The following is a 16809-nucleotide window of genomic DNA, read 5'->3' as shown; positions in this document are numbered from 1 at the left end:
ACTTGTGAGGGGTTGTGGTCAGGGTGCAGAAATATCAAGATGTCACAAAAAAAGTTATGTTTTAGGCTGCTGACTGTGCATCTAGATGATGATTTCCCCTCATTGCATTTACAATTTAATAGCTCTAAATTAGTTAACAAGGTATTACCTATGGAGTATTCCATCCATGTCTTATGTTTTGTTGGAGTTTGTTAGTTTCTTTTTGCAGTGTTGAACCAGTTTCAATTAGTTTTTGATTTTTACATCAACATCAGATATGAAGACAGGGACTGATTATTTGGAGATACCTTTATGAACTAGGTAACCAAGCAGACAGAAGGAAGGCATTCAAGAAGCAATTGAAACTGGGTGGAAGTTAGACAAGAGGTAGGACAGTTGCTTCCAATGCTAGCTGAGCAATGCGATTGGTGAGGTTCCCTGAACATGCTTGTTATCAGACTGTGAGAGAATGACCTGATGTCTCTAATAGACAATGCTGCTGAAGGCAATCATAAACAATGTGGGAGCTGGGGAAGATTAAGTGATTTTGGTCTGTAACGTTATGATAGGGGCAGGGTTGGTGCAGAGAAGGATATTGAAAGGGAGAATTAAATATTAAACTGTAGAAACTGCACCAGGAAACAAACTGAATAGAGAAGTGAGTTTTTCGTGCAGAGGAATAACATACACACATTACAGAAGATGATTGCAAATTCTTTAGCGCAAACAGGGTTCATGTGTCTTTTCTAGGGAACAATATTTTGTGGAATTGAGGGATGTTGTGGCACACACAGTAAGGGAGTATTTTTATGGGTGTGGAGGATAGTGGTGAGGGCATTAAATAAGAAGGAAAGGAGGAACAAAAAGAAGGGACACAAAATTGTCTTAGGGAGTTTCTTTGCTGGTTAGCAGGCTAGAGACAACTACAGGAGTATTTAGGGAGTTGGCACCACCACAAAACAGATAGGCCAGTTTCGGCTTTAGGGAGTGGTGTGCGTAATGAGCTATGAATCTCTGTGAAGGATTCAAACGGAGAAGGCTAAGGGAGCTGGAATATTGGAGGCAAAGGAAGGTGAAAGACAGGCAACCTTTTGCATGGGTAGAGGCACGTAGGCATAAGAAAGGACGAACAGCGATTCAGTTAACTTGAATTATGGTCAGTTGTGGGAGGCTTAAGGATGTCTATTGACAATTATGGTAATTGTATTAGTAAGGTGAATATATTATTTAAAGGCTAGAAGGTCCTGCAACTGTTTATTTTCCTATACACAGAACTGTTCTTTTAAAACAGCCTTTTGTACCTGTCAAGAGTCTGTTGTGTTTTGGTGCCACTTCACACTAAACAGGTTTCCTTATTTAACAGGCTCAGTAAAAAGCCCTGAACTCTGTTTTACCCTTGCTAAATATGTTGAGAATTTACATTATAATCCTATTTTGTGTTTGCAGTGATTTGTACTAAGTATTTAACTCCAGGGTTTGATAGCTATTACTTTCTGTCATGTTCCAACACATAATTTATGTTAGAGATATGTAAATCATATTTGCTCTGAACTTTGGACTTTTTAAAGTTTTTTTTAGTTAGTATGGATTGAACCTTACACTAACTACAAGCAGAAAGAGTAATCACCACAGAGATAAAAGAAATCATGAATAACTATTACTGTTTATTAACCATTCTGCAAAATCATGGGTGAATTAAAATTCATAAATTATATATTCCAATTTAGGTGTGAAGCCTTACAAAGCAATCTTTTGGATCAATCTTCTTTATCAACAGTGCCGATGCAGAAGAACATTGCAAAACAATGACTTTTCTCTCAAGCTACAATATAAAAGAAACACAAATACTTATTAAAATGCCCCACTGTGTTTGTACCGGTTGTTCCTGTTCTTTGCTGGCATCCTCATATGTCTTCTCATCGTTTCATATTTCTTAATAAGTGGGACAAGATTATTTACAAATAATTCTTTATTTTATTTACCCTATCATTAATGTCTGACACTGCCAGTTGTCTATAACGCTTTTCGTGTCCTGCAACAGTACATCAATAGAAGGTTCTTTTATGTGGGAACTTACTTTGCTTTTAACCATGTGTACGAATTTATCATTTTTAACTTGAACTGTTCATTTGTTGTTTCATTCCTACATTTTGTTAATTATCATTTTGAATTTGGACATTCATTTGTTGTCTGATTTGTAAATCATTGATAGTTTCTTGGGTGCATGCGCACTGATTTTTATCAAGAACCACTTAAAGAAATGATAAGCAGTGAAGTAAAGGAGATTATCAGATGATTTTCTAGCTCCTTGCTTAATCTAAAGACATTTGGCCATTCTGACCCTTTGCAACAATCTGATTATAGAATAGGGGCTTCTGTTTGAAAATATACCCACCATTTTAAGAGAATATATCAGTTTTATGTTATGGTAATTTGTCAGCATAAAAACCAAAACAACATTAATTAAGCATGATAAAGGTTTTTTTTACTGCATAATAAAAACAAATTAAAATCAAAGCAAGAATATTCAATGCTACAGATGTTACATTAATAGAACTGCTTGCAATTCATATTCACAGGCTGATATTAAACGGTATCAGAATAAAACTAGTTTAATACTTTAGTGGAAAACACAATTCAGAGAACATGTGCATCTTTAATATTAAAAGTGAATATGTTATACAAGTGATACCGGTTCAAAAACGTTGAACTTCTTCAAGAATTATTCAAGTGCTTGCTGTACATGTATAATTTACAATATAAAGTAATCCAGACCATGCACAGAATAAATGTGTGTTTCAAACCACTTAAATTCTAGGATATTGATATGAATTCAGAGTTTTCTTGTGTATCTTGTACTTGCTTGTTCAAATCACATTAGGCTGTGTATTTAGATCCGGATAAAAATGTTTACTATATCATATGCTATGATTTTGCTTTTTCTACTGTGCTTTCAAAGGTAGCTAACATTCTTCATCATACAGTGTTTCTAACTCCAACAAGATGTGATAGCAAAAGCAGTTAAAGCATTTCTACTATCATGTTTCCAGCGAATTGTAGAATAAACCTCAATAAAAAGATTTACATCTTTCTAACACATATACCACAGCTACACAGTCTGGAATCCGTTTCACACACACAGAGGGGTCCATCTTAATCTGCACAGAGACGTGGTACTTGCTGCTCATGCCCATATCTGTAAACAAAAAATACAAGCATTGATATATAACTAGAAGTAGTTTCCAGTGTCAACTGCATAATTACTACATGAACAGGCATTCCAAATTCAGAGGAAAATATAGTTAATTTAAGCAACGGGATGCAATCATTAAAGAAAGAATTGATAAATTTGAAGCTTGATTTTGAGTATAGAGGACTGGTTACTCAGTCCCAGATGTGATGGATTTCCTGTCCACTTTTTACAAGTGCATTGTATCCTATGGCAGTTATAATAAGGTGGACAGGATATCTGTCATCTTTGTGAGAGTATCTGTTCACCAAAATCTAAATCAGGCCTTTAGTAAACTGAATTTGCTTGATAAATATATATTGTGCATATGTGGTATATAATACAGAAACTCAGTTCTTCAACATCAAATATTTCCAGTATTAGGGCTGGGATTAACACCTCGTTTTAAAGAGCAAACGTGCAAATGGGCTGGATTCACACAGTTAGAATTCCACAGATGAATCCTCAAATATAATGGAGAAATTAATTTAAAAAATGAGAAATAAGTTATCCATTGATATGAACAGGTTTGCCTTTTTGAATCTTTATTGTATGTAGATCCAAAAAGCAATAACAACATGTAACACAATTAAATAAAATCCCATTGCACAACATAAAGCACATTAAATGTTCCAATATTCAGAAATTAAAATCTAGTCTAAAAACATTAATACACAATGAAACATAAATTCTGAGCCCTCCCAGATATTAATACCAACCAAGTAGAATTTAATCGCAGCATCATACCACCCCAGTGCTGTTAATGCCCAGGCTCCCCAGATATAAGAAGTGGCCACTCTTTATATGATTTGGAGGTCTGTTTTAAAAGGCTAAAGCTGATTTGTGCTGGACAACTTTAAAAGACCTGAATAGCAGCACCCGCCATATTTTGCGAGGAAGCAACATTTGCATCCTAAAACCATAAATTGGAGTGTAATATCTTTGCTACCTGTACCGCAGTCACACATCCCACACCCATTTTTAGATGATAACAGTTAGACAGATATTACTGGGTGGGTAAAGTACCAAGATGGAATTTTAAATAAAGAGTGTATCTCATTTCTGGCTGTATTATATCCAACTAAAGTTTGCAGCCTAATTGAGTTTTGTATTTGAAGTGCTTTATTGTCAGGGGAACTGGGCCAATAGGTGCTAGGATTTTTTTTGTATTTAATGGCCTAATACAGTTTTTTAATTGTATCTGCAGGGTACTAGTATGCTGAAGTGGGATCCTTTCAATGTACCTCTAGACATTCTCCTTTATATTAGATATAACATGCTGAAACCAACGCAAGTCACTGGCCCCTGAAAAGGATACTAATTCTGCCATTGACATTCCATAGGCTTCATTGTGGGTGTATATGTGCATCCTTAACCAATAAAGTACAGGTCAAAGTGCAACTTTGTCCGAGATCAAAGTCAGGCAGAGCACCAACCTTAATGGAGTTGATGGAATGCCTCATGCTAAACCAAGTAAGGGTCTAAAATATAAATTTTAGGCCCGAAAATTGAACTATTGCCCCATTATTTTATATGTTGACTGTCGATCTGGAAGGTTTTCAAAAGGCGGTTAATGACATTGATACTCAAGCATCTTTTCTTGCAATAGTTTATAAATCCACTGATCAACAGATAACATAACATAAGTATTTGTAAAGTGCACGTTCACCCGTAGGCCTCTTGGCGCTGAATAACCGATGTTTATTGTTACCCAACTCAATGGTACTCATTTTAATAACCTCAGAATTTTGGATGAAAGGTTGAGTGGACCCCCTGGGATTTGAACCTGTGACCATGAGGTCAAACACAGGCCCCTACAGTGGACGCATTAGTCCACTAAGCCACCAAACCCATCAGATATGTTGTATTATGTAATGTCAAAAATAACTGTGTCATCTGTGTAGTTTCTTCCCCAGCCTCAGTACCCACCAATGACTACGCCCACACACAGAGCAGTAAATAACACGTCTTTATTCCTCTGTGTGTACCTGTGAGCTCCAACATTCTAAACCAAGCTTTCATTACATTCTGTTCTAGCGATTACATCACACTGATATAGAGTCCATTTGGAGCCAGAAAGGCTCCGTCCTAAAACATGCAAGGCACTACATCTCCCACACTGTTAAATGAAAAATAAACATTTTTATGAAATAAGTAGACACACACACACACACACATAGATATGTATATCTATAGATATATATATATATAGATATATATATATATTCCCACAATTCAGGCGTCCTTTGACCATGGTGCAAGGGTGCCTGCATTGGTGCTAGGCAGCAATTTGTGCGCCAGAGGATGGGGAGAGGACAGAACTGCACCGTATCTTGTAGATATGGTGCATTTCTGCCCTTTGCTGCTGGTGCAGCATGACGCAGCATGATACTTGCTGCACCATCCTTGTAAATAAACCCTTGCGTTTTGGTGTGTAATCGGCTGCAGATTGTTTCCATGATGTCATTTTACATATCAGACAGTCTGTTGTGAATGCATTCAATTATAGCGATAAAATATTCGTTTTCAGAGCCAGACAGAAGGAGCACGATAGAGCCCTCACACAAATATGTAAATTAGTAAGTGACATAGGTTTGACTTTGAATGCAGACAAGTGTGAGTTCAACAAGACAAAACTGAAATTCTTTGGCCATATCTTGTCTGATGGGGTTATGACCCCTGATCCTGCAAAAGTACAAGCTCTCTCAAATGCTGTTCCCCCACAAGATGTTTCAAATGGTACATTCTTTTTTTGGCATTACCAGCTACTGTTTAAGATACATACAAGATTTTGCCACTGTTAGTGTTCCACTCGATGGATGATGAAGAAAAATGTTCCTTTTCAATGGTCACAAGAATTTGAGAAAAGTTTTAAGAAAATCAAACATGCCATTGAAAATGCTGCTTAAATGGCATACTTTAATCCAAAGCTTCATAAGGGGTTGTGGTCGACGCTAGCCCACTCTATCCTTGCAAAGCATAGTGGACACCCAAATGCTCAATGGCATATTGTGGCCTATGCTAGGAGAAGTTTGCCCCAAACAGAACGTGCTTACTCACAACCTGAGAGAGAGAGTTTGACTGTGGTATTGGCTTGTGAACATTTCCATGTATTCCTGTATGGAAAGCCTTTTACGCTGGTAACTGATCACCAAGCTTTGCTGACCACCTGTTGGCAATCCAAGAGCCAAGATGCCTCCTCGCATTGAACAATGGGGACTATGATTGCAAGACTACAATTATACAGTTGTGCATCGTCCAGGAAAGGATCAGAATCCCGATGACTACTTTTTGGGAGTGCCTATACAAGGTCACTTGCACTATCCAAGATGGCTGAAACCTACATTAATTTCTAGTCAAGTCAAGTACACTAGCTGCTATATTATTGGCCCAGATTGTCACTGCCATGAACCATTATAGTGACTTGCTGAATTTAAAAGACATAATTAAACATCAGTCTTGGAAAAAAGACATTCAGCTTCTCAGTAATGATGGTGTATATCAAAAATACAAAAAATGTCAAAGATGAATTGTTCAGGACTCAGAAGGAAGTTATACTGTGAGGGTCAAGAATCCTGATTCTAGACACACTGTGACAGAAAGTGATTGAAGTGGCTCACAAAAGACATTGTGGCATTATTGCCACAAAAAAAGCTCTCAGAGACTGAGTTTGGTTTCCATACTTACACAAAGGTGTTGAAAAGGAACTCAAGCCTGTCCTATATGCAACTGCCTTTTTACCAATGTTATCCAACATACTTTGAATATGTCAGTACCCTCTAAACATGCATGGGAGAGAATAACCATCAGTTTCTTTGGTCCACTTGACAATGGACATCATCTAATGATGATTGTTGATGAATCCTCACGTTTCTCATTGGTAGATCTCTCATCTGTGACTCATGAATGAAAAACTTGATAGTATTTTTGTGACATGGGGCATACCAGTCATTGTAAAGTATGACAATGACCCACCTTTCAACAGTAAAGAATTTAATGAATTTCTGGGGCATCTGAACATAAAGCATCAAAAGATTATACCCTTACAGCTGCAGGCCAATGGCCTTCCTGAGCGTTTTATGAGTACATTGAAGAAAGCAGTACAGCGTGCACCTCTTGAGAAGCTCAATTTGAAAACAGTATTAAATTCTACTTTGCAGACAAGAAGCAACAATGCAAAAGATATCTCGTTTAGAAAAGGAGATTTGGTGATCACCAGACTGATATCCAAAAGAAAATCTGATGCTCCTTGTAATGCTGAACCTTTTCAAGTAGTGTCTACCAAAGGAGATATGGTGACTGCCCAGCGCCCTGGGAAGTCTGTTACCAGAGCCTCTTCTCTCTTTATGCCTGTGTTTTATCATTCTTCAATTCGAAATGGTGAAAAGTCAGGGGTTTATTTACAAGCCCCTTGCTCTGCTGGTGCATTACTTTTTATATGGGAAACAGTGATGCACCAGTGGCACAAGTGGCTTGAAAATAAGCCCCTCATGTCTGATACTGCCTCTCTACCATCCTTCGCAATCTCAGACACTGAAGACAACAGCATCCAGCTTCCAGTCTCCAGATTGGGTTGTACAGTCAAATCAAAAAGAAAATTGATCTAAGAGATATGGTTGTACATGTTCATATCTATCTATCTATCTATCTATCTATCTATCTATCTATCTATCTATCTATCTATCTATCTATCTTTTGGGAGACCTTTCTGCACAAAGACAATCACAAGAGGAAAAAATGGGGAGAAATAAAGATATTTCTCTTGTTGTATCACTTCTACGCCACCTCAGAGGTGATGTAGGAATCTGAGCATTCCCAGACTTGTACATCTGGGAATGCATCAGATTCCTTAGCATTCCGTGGGTGTGCAAGTGAACACCCACGCTTGAAAGGGGGACATATATACAAAGCTATGAAAAGCCACGCAAGGTGGCTTTGCATGACCTTGTAAATGTGGGATGGCATATTGCGCCACTGGAGCGTAAAAACTAATTACACTCCGGTGGCAAAGTGTGCTGCTAGGGGTTTGTAAAAAAGCTCCACAGTCTCTTGTGTCTAAATAAACCCACATGTTTAGAAAAGGTTGTAATGTATTTGTAGCTTTCTTCAAGTTTCCATTTAATTGCATCATCATGCCAGCAATGTGCAGCCCTGGATGTCGTTCTCGTTCAATTGCTTTGTTTGTCTGACACATGTCAGTGCATATGCGTACAACTCCTTCACTGTCCTTTCAAGGCACTACTACAATGGGAGAAACCCATGGTCTTAGACCATTGGAATGCTCAATAATATCATGCTTAAGTAACGATTTGAGTTCTCTTTAAACAGCTTCTTGTAAATGAAAAGCAATTTGTCTATGTCTCTGTGCAACAGGATTCACATCCTCAATAATATGCAGTTTTACTTTCATAGTCTTTAGGTTTGCTAAACCATGAAACAGTGAAGGGAATTAACTTACTATTTTGTGATGAGCATTCAATTTGTAATTCACAGAAACTAGTCCAATATCAGCAGCCATGTTGAAACTGAGCAAACAGCCACCTGACGCTTTACCTTTAAGCACATGGATTAGTTATTGTATCTATGTTTTCTTATGTTCCACTTTCACTACAAATGAACATTGACTCTTTATGGGCATTAGGGCAGCACAAGTATACACTTTGGTCATCAACAGTATAATCGACTGTAATGGAGACAGTTCATTATATTTCTCTTCAGCCATTATGTTTATTGATGCACCACTATTGATAATGAAAGTTATTGAACACCCATTTATCTTCAATGTAAACTGTGGACAGTGTTTGTATGATTTGGCTGCTTTGGCATGTCAACTTTTCTTTGACATGGCACAATCACTTTCTTCACTTTCACTTGTTATTGAGACGAACAAATTGTTTGACGGTGATTTAGATGATGATCAACCTTGTTTAGTATCTATTTGCCTCAACTGATGTCACCTCTTGGCCTTGCAGGCGTGAGTCATACGTTGCTTCTGGTATGCTCTGGCGGCCATTTTGTCTTCACCCCGTGAAGCACTTACTTTTTCCTTCAATTTTTTCTGCAGCCTTTACATATCTGTCTAATGGCAAGACACTCCCCGTGTGGAAACGAAAATCCACATCTAAAACACAGCCTCATTTTATGCGTAGACATCACTTTGTGTCCTTCAGTCTTTTGCTTTGGATTACTTTTCACACTCTTTACTGACTTTCTCTGGACACCTACGGCCTCCATGTCAGTCGATTGTCTCTCATCACATTCCTCAGCTCTTGCAGCCATCAACACTCGCTCCAGATTAAGAGATTCTCTCAGTATTCATTGTCAGAATGGGCAAACATGCATCAATAACTTTGAGATGCATAACTTCTTCAACATTAAATTAATTTAACTTACAGTGTTTGATGAGCGCATCAAGTCTTTCCATGATTTCATCAATAGTTTCACCAATCCTTTGACTTCTTCACTGAAAATGTATCGTTCATTCTCAACATTTGGAACAGGATTGAATTTGAGATTTAAGTATTTTTAATCTGACAGTATGTAACTTGCTTGTCAGTTCTCTACATTTTCTTTATGACTTCTTTCAAACCATCACCAGCAAGATTTTTGAGATATTTCATAACCTTCCTGTTATCAGTTAAAAGGTGTTGGTGGTTTCAGGAATGCGGCAGCATTGTAGACCATTCTGGGACTTGAGGATGTTGAAAGTGGCGTGCCTCCTGACGCTGTAGGGTGATCATGTTTGTGCAAACTGTCTTTAAAGTCTTTTGACGTGTCAGCCACAGGATCGTCTAACATTAAGTGGAACAATGTCTTCTCTCTTAGCTGCCATCTTCAAATTTCACGAATTCAACTGTTGTCTTCAGCTCCCTGCTCTTTGAAGACCTACAAAGTTTTTCTTAGCCCTACTTAGCAGCTTGATGAGCAACTGCTTTGGGTCTGGACAGCCCTGTAAGCACAACCCTGAGCACTACTACTTGAACTACTCAGTCGAATGCTGTGGCAGGATGGCTCGCTTTAGCGGGCCCAGTAACATATGTGTTTTCTCCGTTTTACACCTCAACTTGCATTTTATGACACCTGGTTGATATCTGCCTTGCAGAGCCTTGTAAACCTGGCTGTATCTGCCTTCAGCATTAACGCTCCGTACAATGTGTAACTTTATTTTGCGTGGCAGCTTTGTACCTGGTAACTTTTAGTAGGGTCTTGGTCATAGCTTCTTGACCAACGATGCATAGACTCCTTAGTGAACCTTTCTTTCCATTCAAATGCTTCACACTGGCTGGAGTGGTGCTTTGACTCCACATACGCCAACAGTTGACTCTTCTGCGAAGACACACATGGCATGCACAAACAGTTGCATGGACTATGGAAAACTCTCCAAGAGCACTCTTTCTTTTTTATGTTACTTATCCCCTATCTACTCACCAGTTGTAGCATCTTTCCCACATGGAGCTGTATATCACACGCCTTTATTCATCTGCGTGTACCTGTGAACTCCAACATTCTAAACCAAGCTTTCTTCACATTTTGTTCCAGTGATTACGACACACTGATATGGAGTCTGCTGGGAACTAGAAAGGTTCTGTCCTAAAACATGTAGGATGCTACAATCTGCATATAATAGGATGAATAATCTTTGATCATTGGTGTGAACAGAAAAAAAGAAACATTAAATGTGGTCTTTCACACAGTCCATTCCTAAAGTAACAGAAGCAAAATCAGCTACAATGCAATAAGTAATTTAACCTAGAATCTTTGTGAGAATGATTTCAGTATTTATGGGGTGATCAATGAAGTGGATGAGTTCCCTTGGTCAGGCTTCACCTTTATTTCTTATGAGGTAGGGGGTATACTCCCCAGCTATAATCAAACCTTAGCACCTGAATAACACCAACCCAGATGCCACATGGTGCAGAATGAGGGCTCACATGGAAGGTGCTTGTACATGTTTGAGAATGATAGCAGGGCATGCAGATTATGTGCAGTGTGACAATGTGCATCACACACACGCATTAATACATATGCTTCAGTGGCCATCTTGGAATGGATTCACACGTGTACACATTGGTGACCATCTTGAAAGGCACAGAAAACCCATTGCAGAGTGGAAAGTCATGCGTATGCATGAGTGCAAATGTTCCATGACACATGGATTTGCGTGCTAAAACCAGGCTTTCCTTTGCATTCTGGAACTTGTAATTTTGTTAATCCCATTATAAAATTAAACCTGAATGTCCCAGACAGCAAAGAAACTTGGATTGGAGCAGTTAATCATGGGTGGACCTGGAAACCTGGAAGGACTACTGCACTGGGTATGGGAATTTATACTACTCCTGTTAGCTCCCTACCCCCCAAAACAGAACCCTTAATTTCAGTTGTGCTCTCCAGGTGTTAACCTCTGATAGATCAGGACAAATAAAGCCACTTTTATGGTAGAAAATGACTGGCTACTGGAACGGGCTCTCTAGTGAAGTCCCCCAGCAGTGGTTCAGCTGTACAAGCAAGCTTCTTATTTCAACAAACACTGTAAAAGACAAAAGCTCTGGCTTTAATGTGCCAATTTGCCACTTTCAAAATGCTGTTTGCATGTTTTGAATGAACAAATGCTGTGTATCACATTAAAGCCTGCCCTATTGCTTTGGCAATGCTTGTGAAAAAAAAGCGCTGGCAAAGGAATGTTTTGCAAAGGGTAGATTTCCATAATCATGTACAAGGGAGATAAAGACTGAATGTGACACAGAGTCAAGACTGAATGTACTTTTCATGTGTAAAATATTAGCCCCGAGTGGATGGGGTGAGAGAAAAACACTCCTCTGACTGGACTAAAGCACACTCTGCATACTTTTTACAAAACTAGTAACATTATGCCTCTTTGAGATGCCATGCGAAACCTAAAAATATCAAGAAACAGTCTGAGATCCTGTGTTAACATTCATTCATTTTAATGCTGACTGGCTCTAACTAGTGATACAATGTCAGTCAGGTCATAAAGGACATTTTATCAAATCTAAGGTGTATTATCGCTTATCATTCCCCAATAGCCTCTGATTAAGTTTTCGTTTCACTTCGCTTTCCTGCTAGCTGATTTATCAATCGAAATGAAATCATGATCCTGCTGTGGCACCGGCAGACTTTCTAATTGTGCAGCTTTTATGAGCCAAGATACCACCCTTTCTGAGTTTTATTAAACAAATGCACTGCCATATTTTACAGTAGCTATAAAATGAACAAAACAACAATTTAAGACCTGGTAGAGATATTCAGCTCTAGGCCACTTATATGCTTTTGCTGACTTGAAGAGAAAATAACATTCTTGAGATTGCTGTGGTTAAAATTGTATCCTGTCCGCTTCCCAACGCACACTCGATTTACTGTTGATTGTGTTGAATTGCTGACAAGGCGGATCTCAGACGGAAGCTGAAGCCAAAAATCACTTTATTGTGGGGTTCCTTAAGGATTAACGGAATGTCGGTTCTCTTCACTGCTTACCTCAATTCCACGGTGTACTAGCTTTCCACCACAACACTACGAGAACCCATTCATCCCCGTATGTATACAACTCTTTACACTTCCCAGTGCTTAATGCAACCCAGCTGGACAGTAGCAACGCTGTGGTTTAAAGGGAATAAATATTTGCCTCCGCTTTCCAGAACAGTAACTGCCGTCCACTGCCCCAACAAGGCAGTATATCATCTTTCTGGTTGACTCAGACATGGTGCTTGGCCAACCATAGGGCTGCTTCTCTGTGCTATTGCTAACAATCTCAGTTAACTCCTAAGCTTGGGTAACTGTGGCAATGTTGCTGCTCCACAGCCTTCATCGACTGAAGGCGAATAGCTCAGCAGCATCCAGCAGTTCTCCAGCCTGACAAAAAGTGAACGTATCTGCTGCTAGAATGTCAGTGCACCGGAAACCTGTGACACACGTGGTTTACTTTAGGATCACCCACAGGCTGTCCATCACTTTCAAACCATTCCTTGGGGGCTGTACTTGTAACATTATTTTTGAAGTTCATATAACAAAAGTAACTATACGTGTTCCACGAGGCATCCAGAACTATCTGCCTCAGTTTACCTTCTGCAAGGAATCAAAAATCTGCTTTAGCATGCGTCAGTGTCACCATGTTTTTTATGCAGAAAGACAACACCCACTTTACACATGGGCCATTCCACCATGGTATGTTATAATAAATTGATTTGTAAAGCGCACTTACCCTTTCTTTTCTAGGGTAACATACTGGGAGAAATGAAAGGAAGGGAGAGATCTACGGCGCACCAAGATTGAATGTCATTATTGAGTTCGGAAGTTAAGGATCAGGTGTCATTTTTCTGAGAGCAAAACGAAGGAGTTTTAATAGATTTAATAGATTGGTCTTCTTGGTATAAGAACGGATCTGAAAAAGTACTGTTCCCTACGGTAATTTGTTTGCACAAAATACCTGTCGCTGATGTCCTAGTAGCAAAAAATGCAGTTGCGTAAAAAAGAATAGAAATTCAATGAGTGTCTTGGCATAATCACTGCCAATGCACTTCCCAGTAATTTGATTGAGTAGGACAATTGTCAAATATGGTGACAGCTGCTCAAATCTCCAGGGACCAAAGAGAGTTTATGATAACTGAGTGCCAACAGCAGACTCACAGTTTTGTGGAACAGTGCCAATTGTAAGAGAACCATGCATAGCTGATACAGACCCTTTATTATTTGCTGCATTAGGGGAGATAGGTCGCAGGTAAAGAAGCTGTCCTATAAACCAAGAGAAACTGGGGTATTATTTTAAATAAACAAAAAGCAGGTTTCATCACTGTTAGACTTGGCATCATTGGTATAGTCTCCCCTAACTTTTTGCCTCTGCTTCCCAGGTTGTTGATGTGTGCTGGACTCTGTTTTTGGCTGTTTTTGTTACTCTGGGCACTTTACCACTGCTAACCAGTGCTAAAGTGCAAGTGCTCCTATGTAAAATGTATGTGTAATTGGCTTATCCATGACTGGCATATTGGATTTACTAGTAAGTCCCTAGTAAAGTGCACTCTAGGTGCCCAGGGCCTGTAAATCAAATGTTACTAGTGGGCCTGCAGCATTGGTTGTGCCACCCACATTAGTAGCCCTGTAAACATGACTCAGACCTGCCACTGCATTGTCTGTGTGTGCAGTTTTAAACTGCCAATTCGACTTGGCAAGTGTACCCACTTGTCAGGCTTAAAACTTCCCTTTTTATACATGTAAGGCACCATTAAGGTAGGTGTTAGGTAGCCCCATGGGCAGGGTGCAGTGTATTTTAAAGGTGGAGCATATACAGATCTGTGTTCCATGTCCTAACAGTGAAATACTGCTAAATGCAGTCGTCACTTTTGCACAGCCTATCTCACTCCTAGGTTAACATGAGGGCTGCCTTTAAATATTATTAAAGGGCAGATTCTCTTTGAGATCAGATAGAAATATGGAGTTTGGGGTCCCTGAACTCACAATTTAAAAATATATCTTTTGGTAAAGTTTGTTTTTTACATTCTTAGTTTGAAAATGCCACTTTTAGAAAGTAGGCATTTTCTTGCTTAAACCATTCTGTGACTCTGCCTGTTTGTGGATTGCCTGTCTGGGTCAATTTGACAGTTGGGCTGTTTGTGAATCCCCTCTAGACAGTGAGATAAAGGGAGCAGGGGAGTAGCCTGCATATCTTTGTGAGCAATCTGTGCTAAAGTGGAGGGAGGAGTGGTCACTCACACCTTAATGGGCTGTGCCTGCCCTCTCACAATGCAGTTTCCAACCCCCTGGTGTGCGTCTGGGGCATGGCCTGGACAAAGCAGGATCTTGTGATCAACAGAGACTTTCCTCTGAAGTAGGCCTACTTCAAAGGCAGAAAGGGGTATAAGTATTGGACCCAAAACCCCTGAAAATTAGATCAATTTGGATTCAAGAGTAACCTTTGCAAAGGCGAACAGCTGAATAGCTTATGAGAAGTGCTGCTCCTGCCTGTGACTGTGCTTTGTTGGGCTATCCTGCAGTTGCTGCTTCTGCCCGTGAAAGGGGACAAAGACTGGACTTTGTTGTGCATTCTAGCTTGAGAAGAATCTTCAAGGGCTTGAACTGAGGTTGCCTCCTGCTCTGAAGTCTCAAGGCCATCAAAGACTTCCTCTGCCAGCACCTGCACTCTCTGCTGAGACTCATTCCCTGCTAAGTGGTGGGCCCTTAAAAGGTGAAGTTGGCAGACAAAGAGCTGAAAATCCACACACAGAATGCTGTGCAGGGAAATTTTTGATGCACCATCTGCAACGCAGCTGATAAACGACGTGTCGCCAGCTTTGCAGCTAAAATCAACACTCCACCTGCCTGGTGACTGGGAGATCGACACATCGCTGCTGGAGAAACAACACACAACACCCAACACCCACTTGCAGCTGTTGCTAATGACGCAAATCCCACCCAGCGCGGTTTTCAAACACCATGTGACCGGATTTTCCACGCATCACCCCTGGGTGTCAAAGTCATTATGAACTTGCACGGATCTGAGGTGCCCCATCCGGATATTGACACATCACTCTCTTGCAAAGGAGAAAAACGACGCATCGCTGACCCAGCGGAGAAGAAATTACACACAGCCTCCCTTTTGAGGAAGGAATCAATGCATTGCTGTCTTTTCCGATGCACCCTTGCCTGTGCTGCATTATTTTTTACGCTAACCAGGTACTTTGTCCAAAATCATCGCTTCCATTGTTTTCTATGGAGTAAAAGTCTTATTCTTTTGAAAATTCATATTTTAACTTGTGTATGTTGGATTTTTGTCGTTTTGGTCTTGTTTGATTTAGATAAATATTACCTGTGTTTCTAAACTGGTGTGGTGTTCATTTTATAGTGTTTTCACAGTATTACTGTGTGTGTTGGTACACATACTTTGCACATTGCTTCTTAAGTTAAGCCTGCCTGCTCGTGCCAAGCTACGAAGAGGGCGAGTAGGGCTTAACTGAGTGTGATTCTCCTTTACCCTGACTAGATTGAGGGTCCTTGCTTGGACAGGGGGTATCCTGACTTCCAACCAAAGACCCCATTTTGAACAATCACAATAGGCTTGAACAATGTTTGTTTCTATGAGGGTTTTCTAAAATGTGGACATGCACTGTTTTTAAGCAATGAGTTAGTAATTTTGGAAACATAATATAAATTCTAGCTCTTAAATTATGACATTAATTTTCAAACCCTAGCTATCAATTTTTGTGCCAATCTGGTTTATGAAACCAGAACAAGATGACATATCTTTCTGCACTATCATCATCAGGAAATATGTAAATATCAGACATATCATTGTCAGAAAGTGAATTTTTAATTGGAGTGGATGGTAGTCCACTATAAGTAATTAAGTCACTGTCTTGTTTGGTACAGTTAAAGGTTTTAGTAATTTAAATCTGAGCCCAAACCCTGGTAGCTAGGGCATAGCAGACAGACATATATAAGAGAAAGTGTGCAAATCATTTAAAAAATACCAAAACAGTTAAAGAAAAAAACACAACATAGTAACAATTCCGCTTCAATTTATAATATTATAGAATAATATATGGAATAAAATGACACCAAAATGACAATAATCCAATAAAGGGTAGCCAGAGATA

General features: G+C 39.4%; 1 protein-coding gene across 2 annotated transcripts in view; it reads right to left on the bottom strand.

The window, feature by feature from the left end:
- Window positions 1–1623: 1623 nt before the first annotated feature.
- GNB5 (G protein subunit beta 5) overlaps window positions 1624–16809 on the bottom strand; it is a 493189-nt gene continuing 478003 nt past the window's right edge. For both annotated transcript variants that reach the window (XM_069222460.1, XM_069222461.1), the window contains exon 13: window positions 1624–3175. In XM_069222460.1, coding sequence (XP_069078561.1) covers window positions 3164–3175 — 12 coding nt within the window. In that variant the 3' untranslated portion in view covers window positions 1624–3163. The remainder of the gene's footprint in view (window positions 3176–16809) is intronic.

This window comes from Pleurodeles waltl, chromosome 3_1 (assembly GCF_031143425.1).
Source record: "Pleurodeles waltl isolate 20211129_DDA chromosome 3_1, aPleWal1.hap1.20221129, whole genome shotgun sequence".
Lineage (NCBI taxonomy): Eukaryota > Metazoa > Chordata > Amphibia > Caudata > Salamandridae > Pleurodeles > Pleurodeles waltl.
Note: the sequence above shows the minus strand (reverse complement) of the source record. Positions and strands in the feature narration are given on the sequence as shown.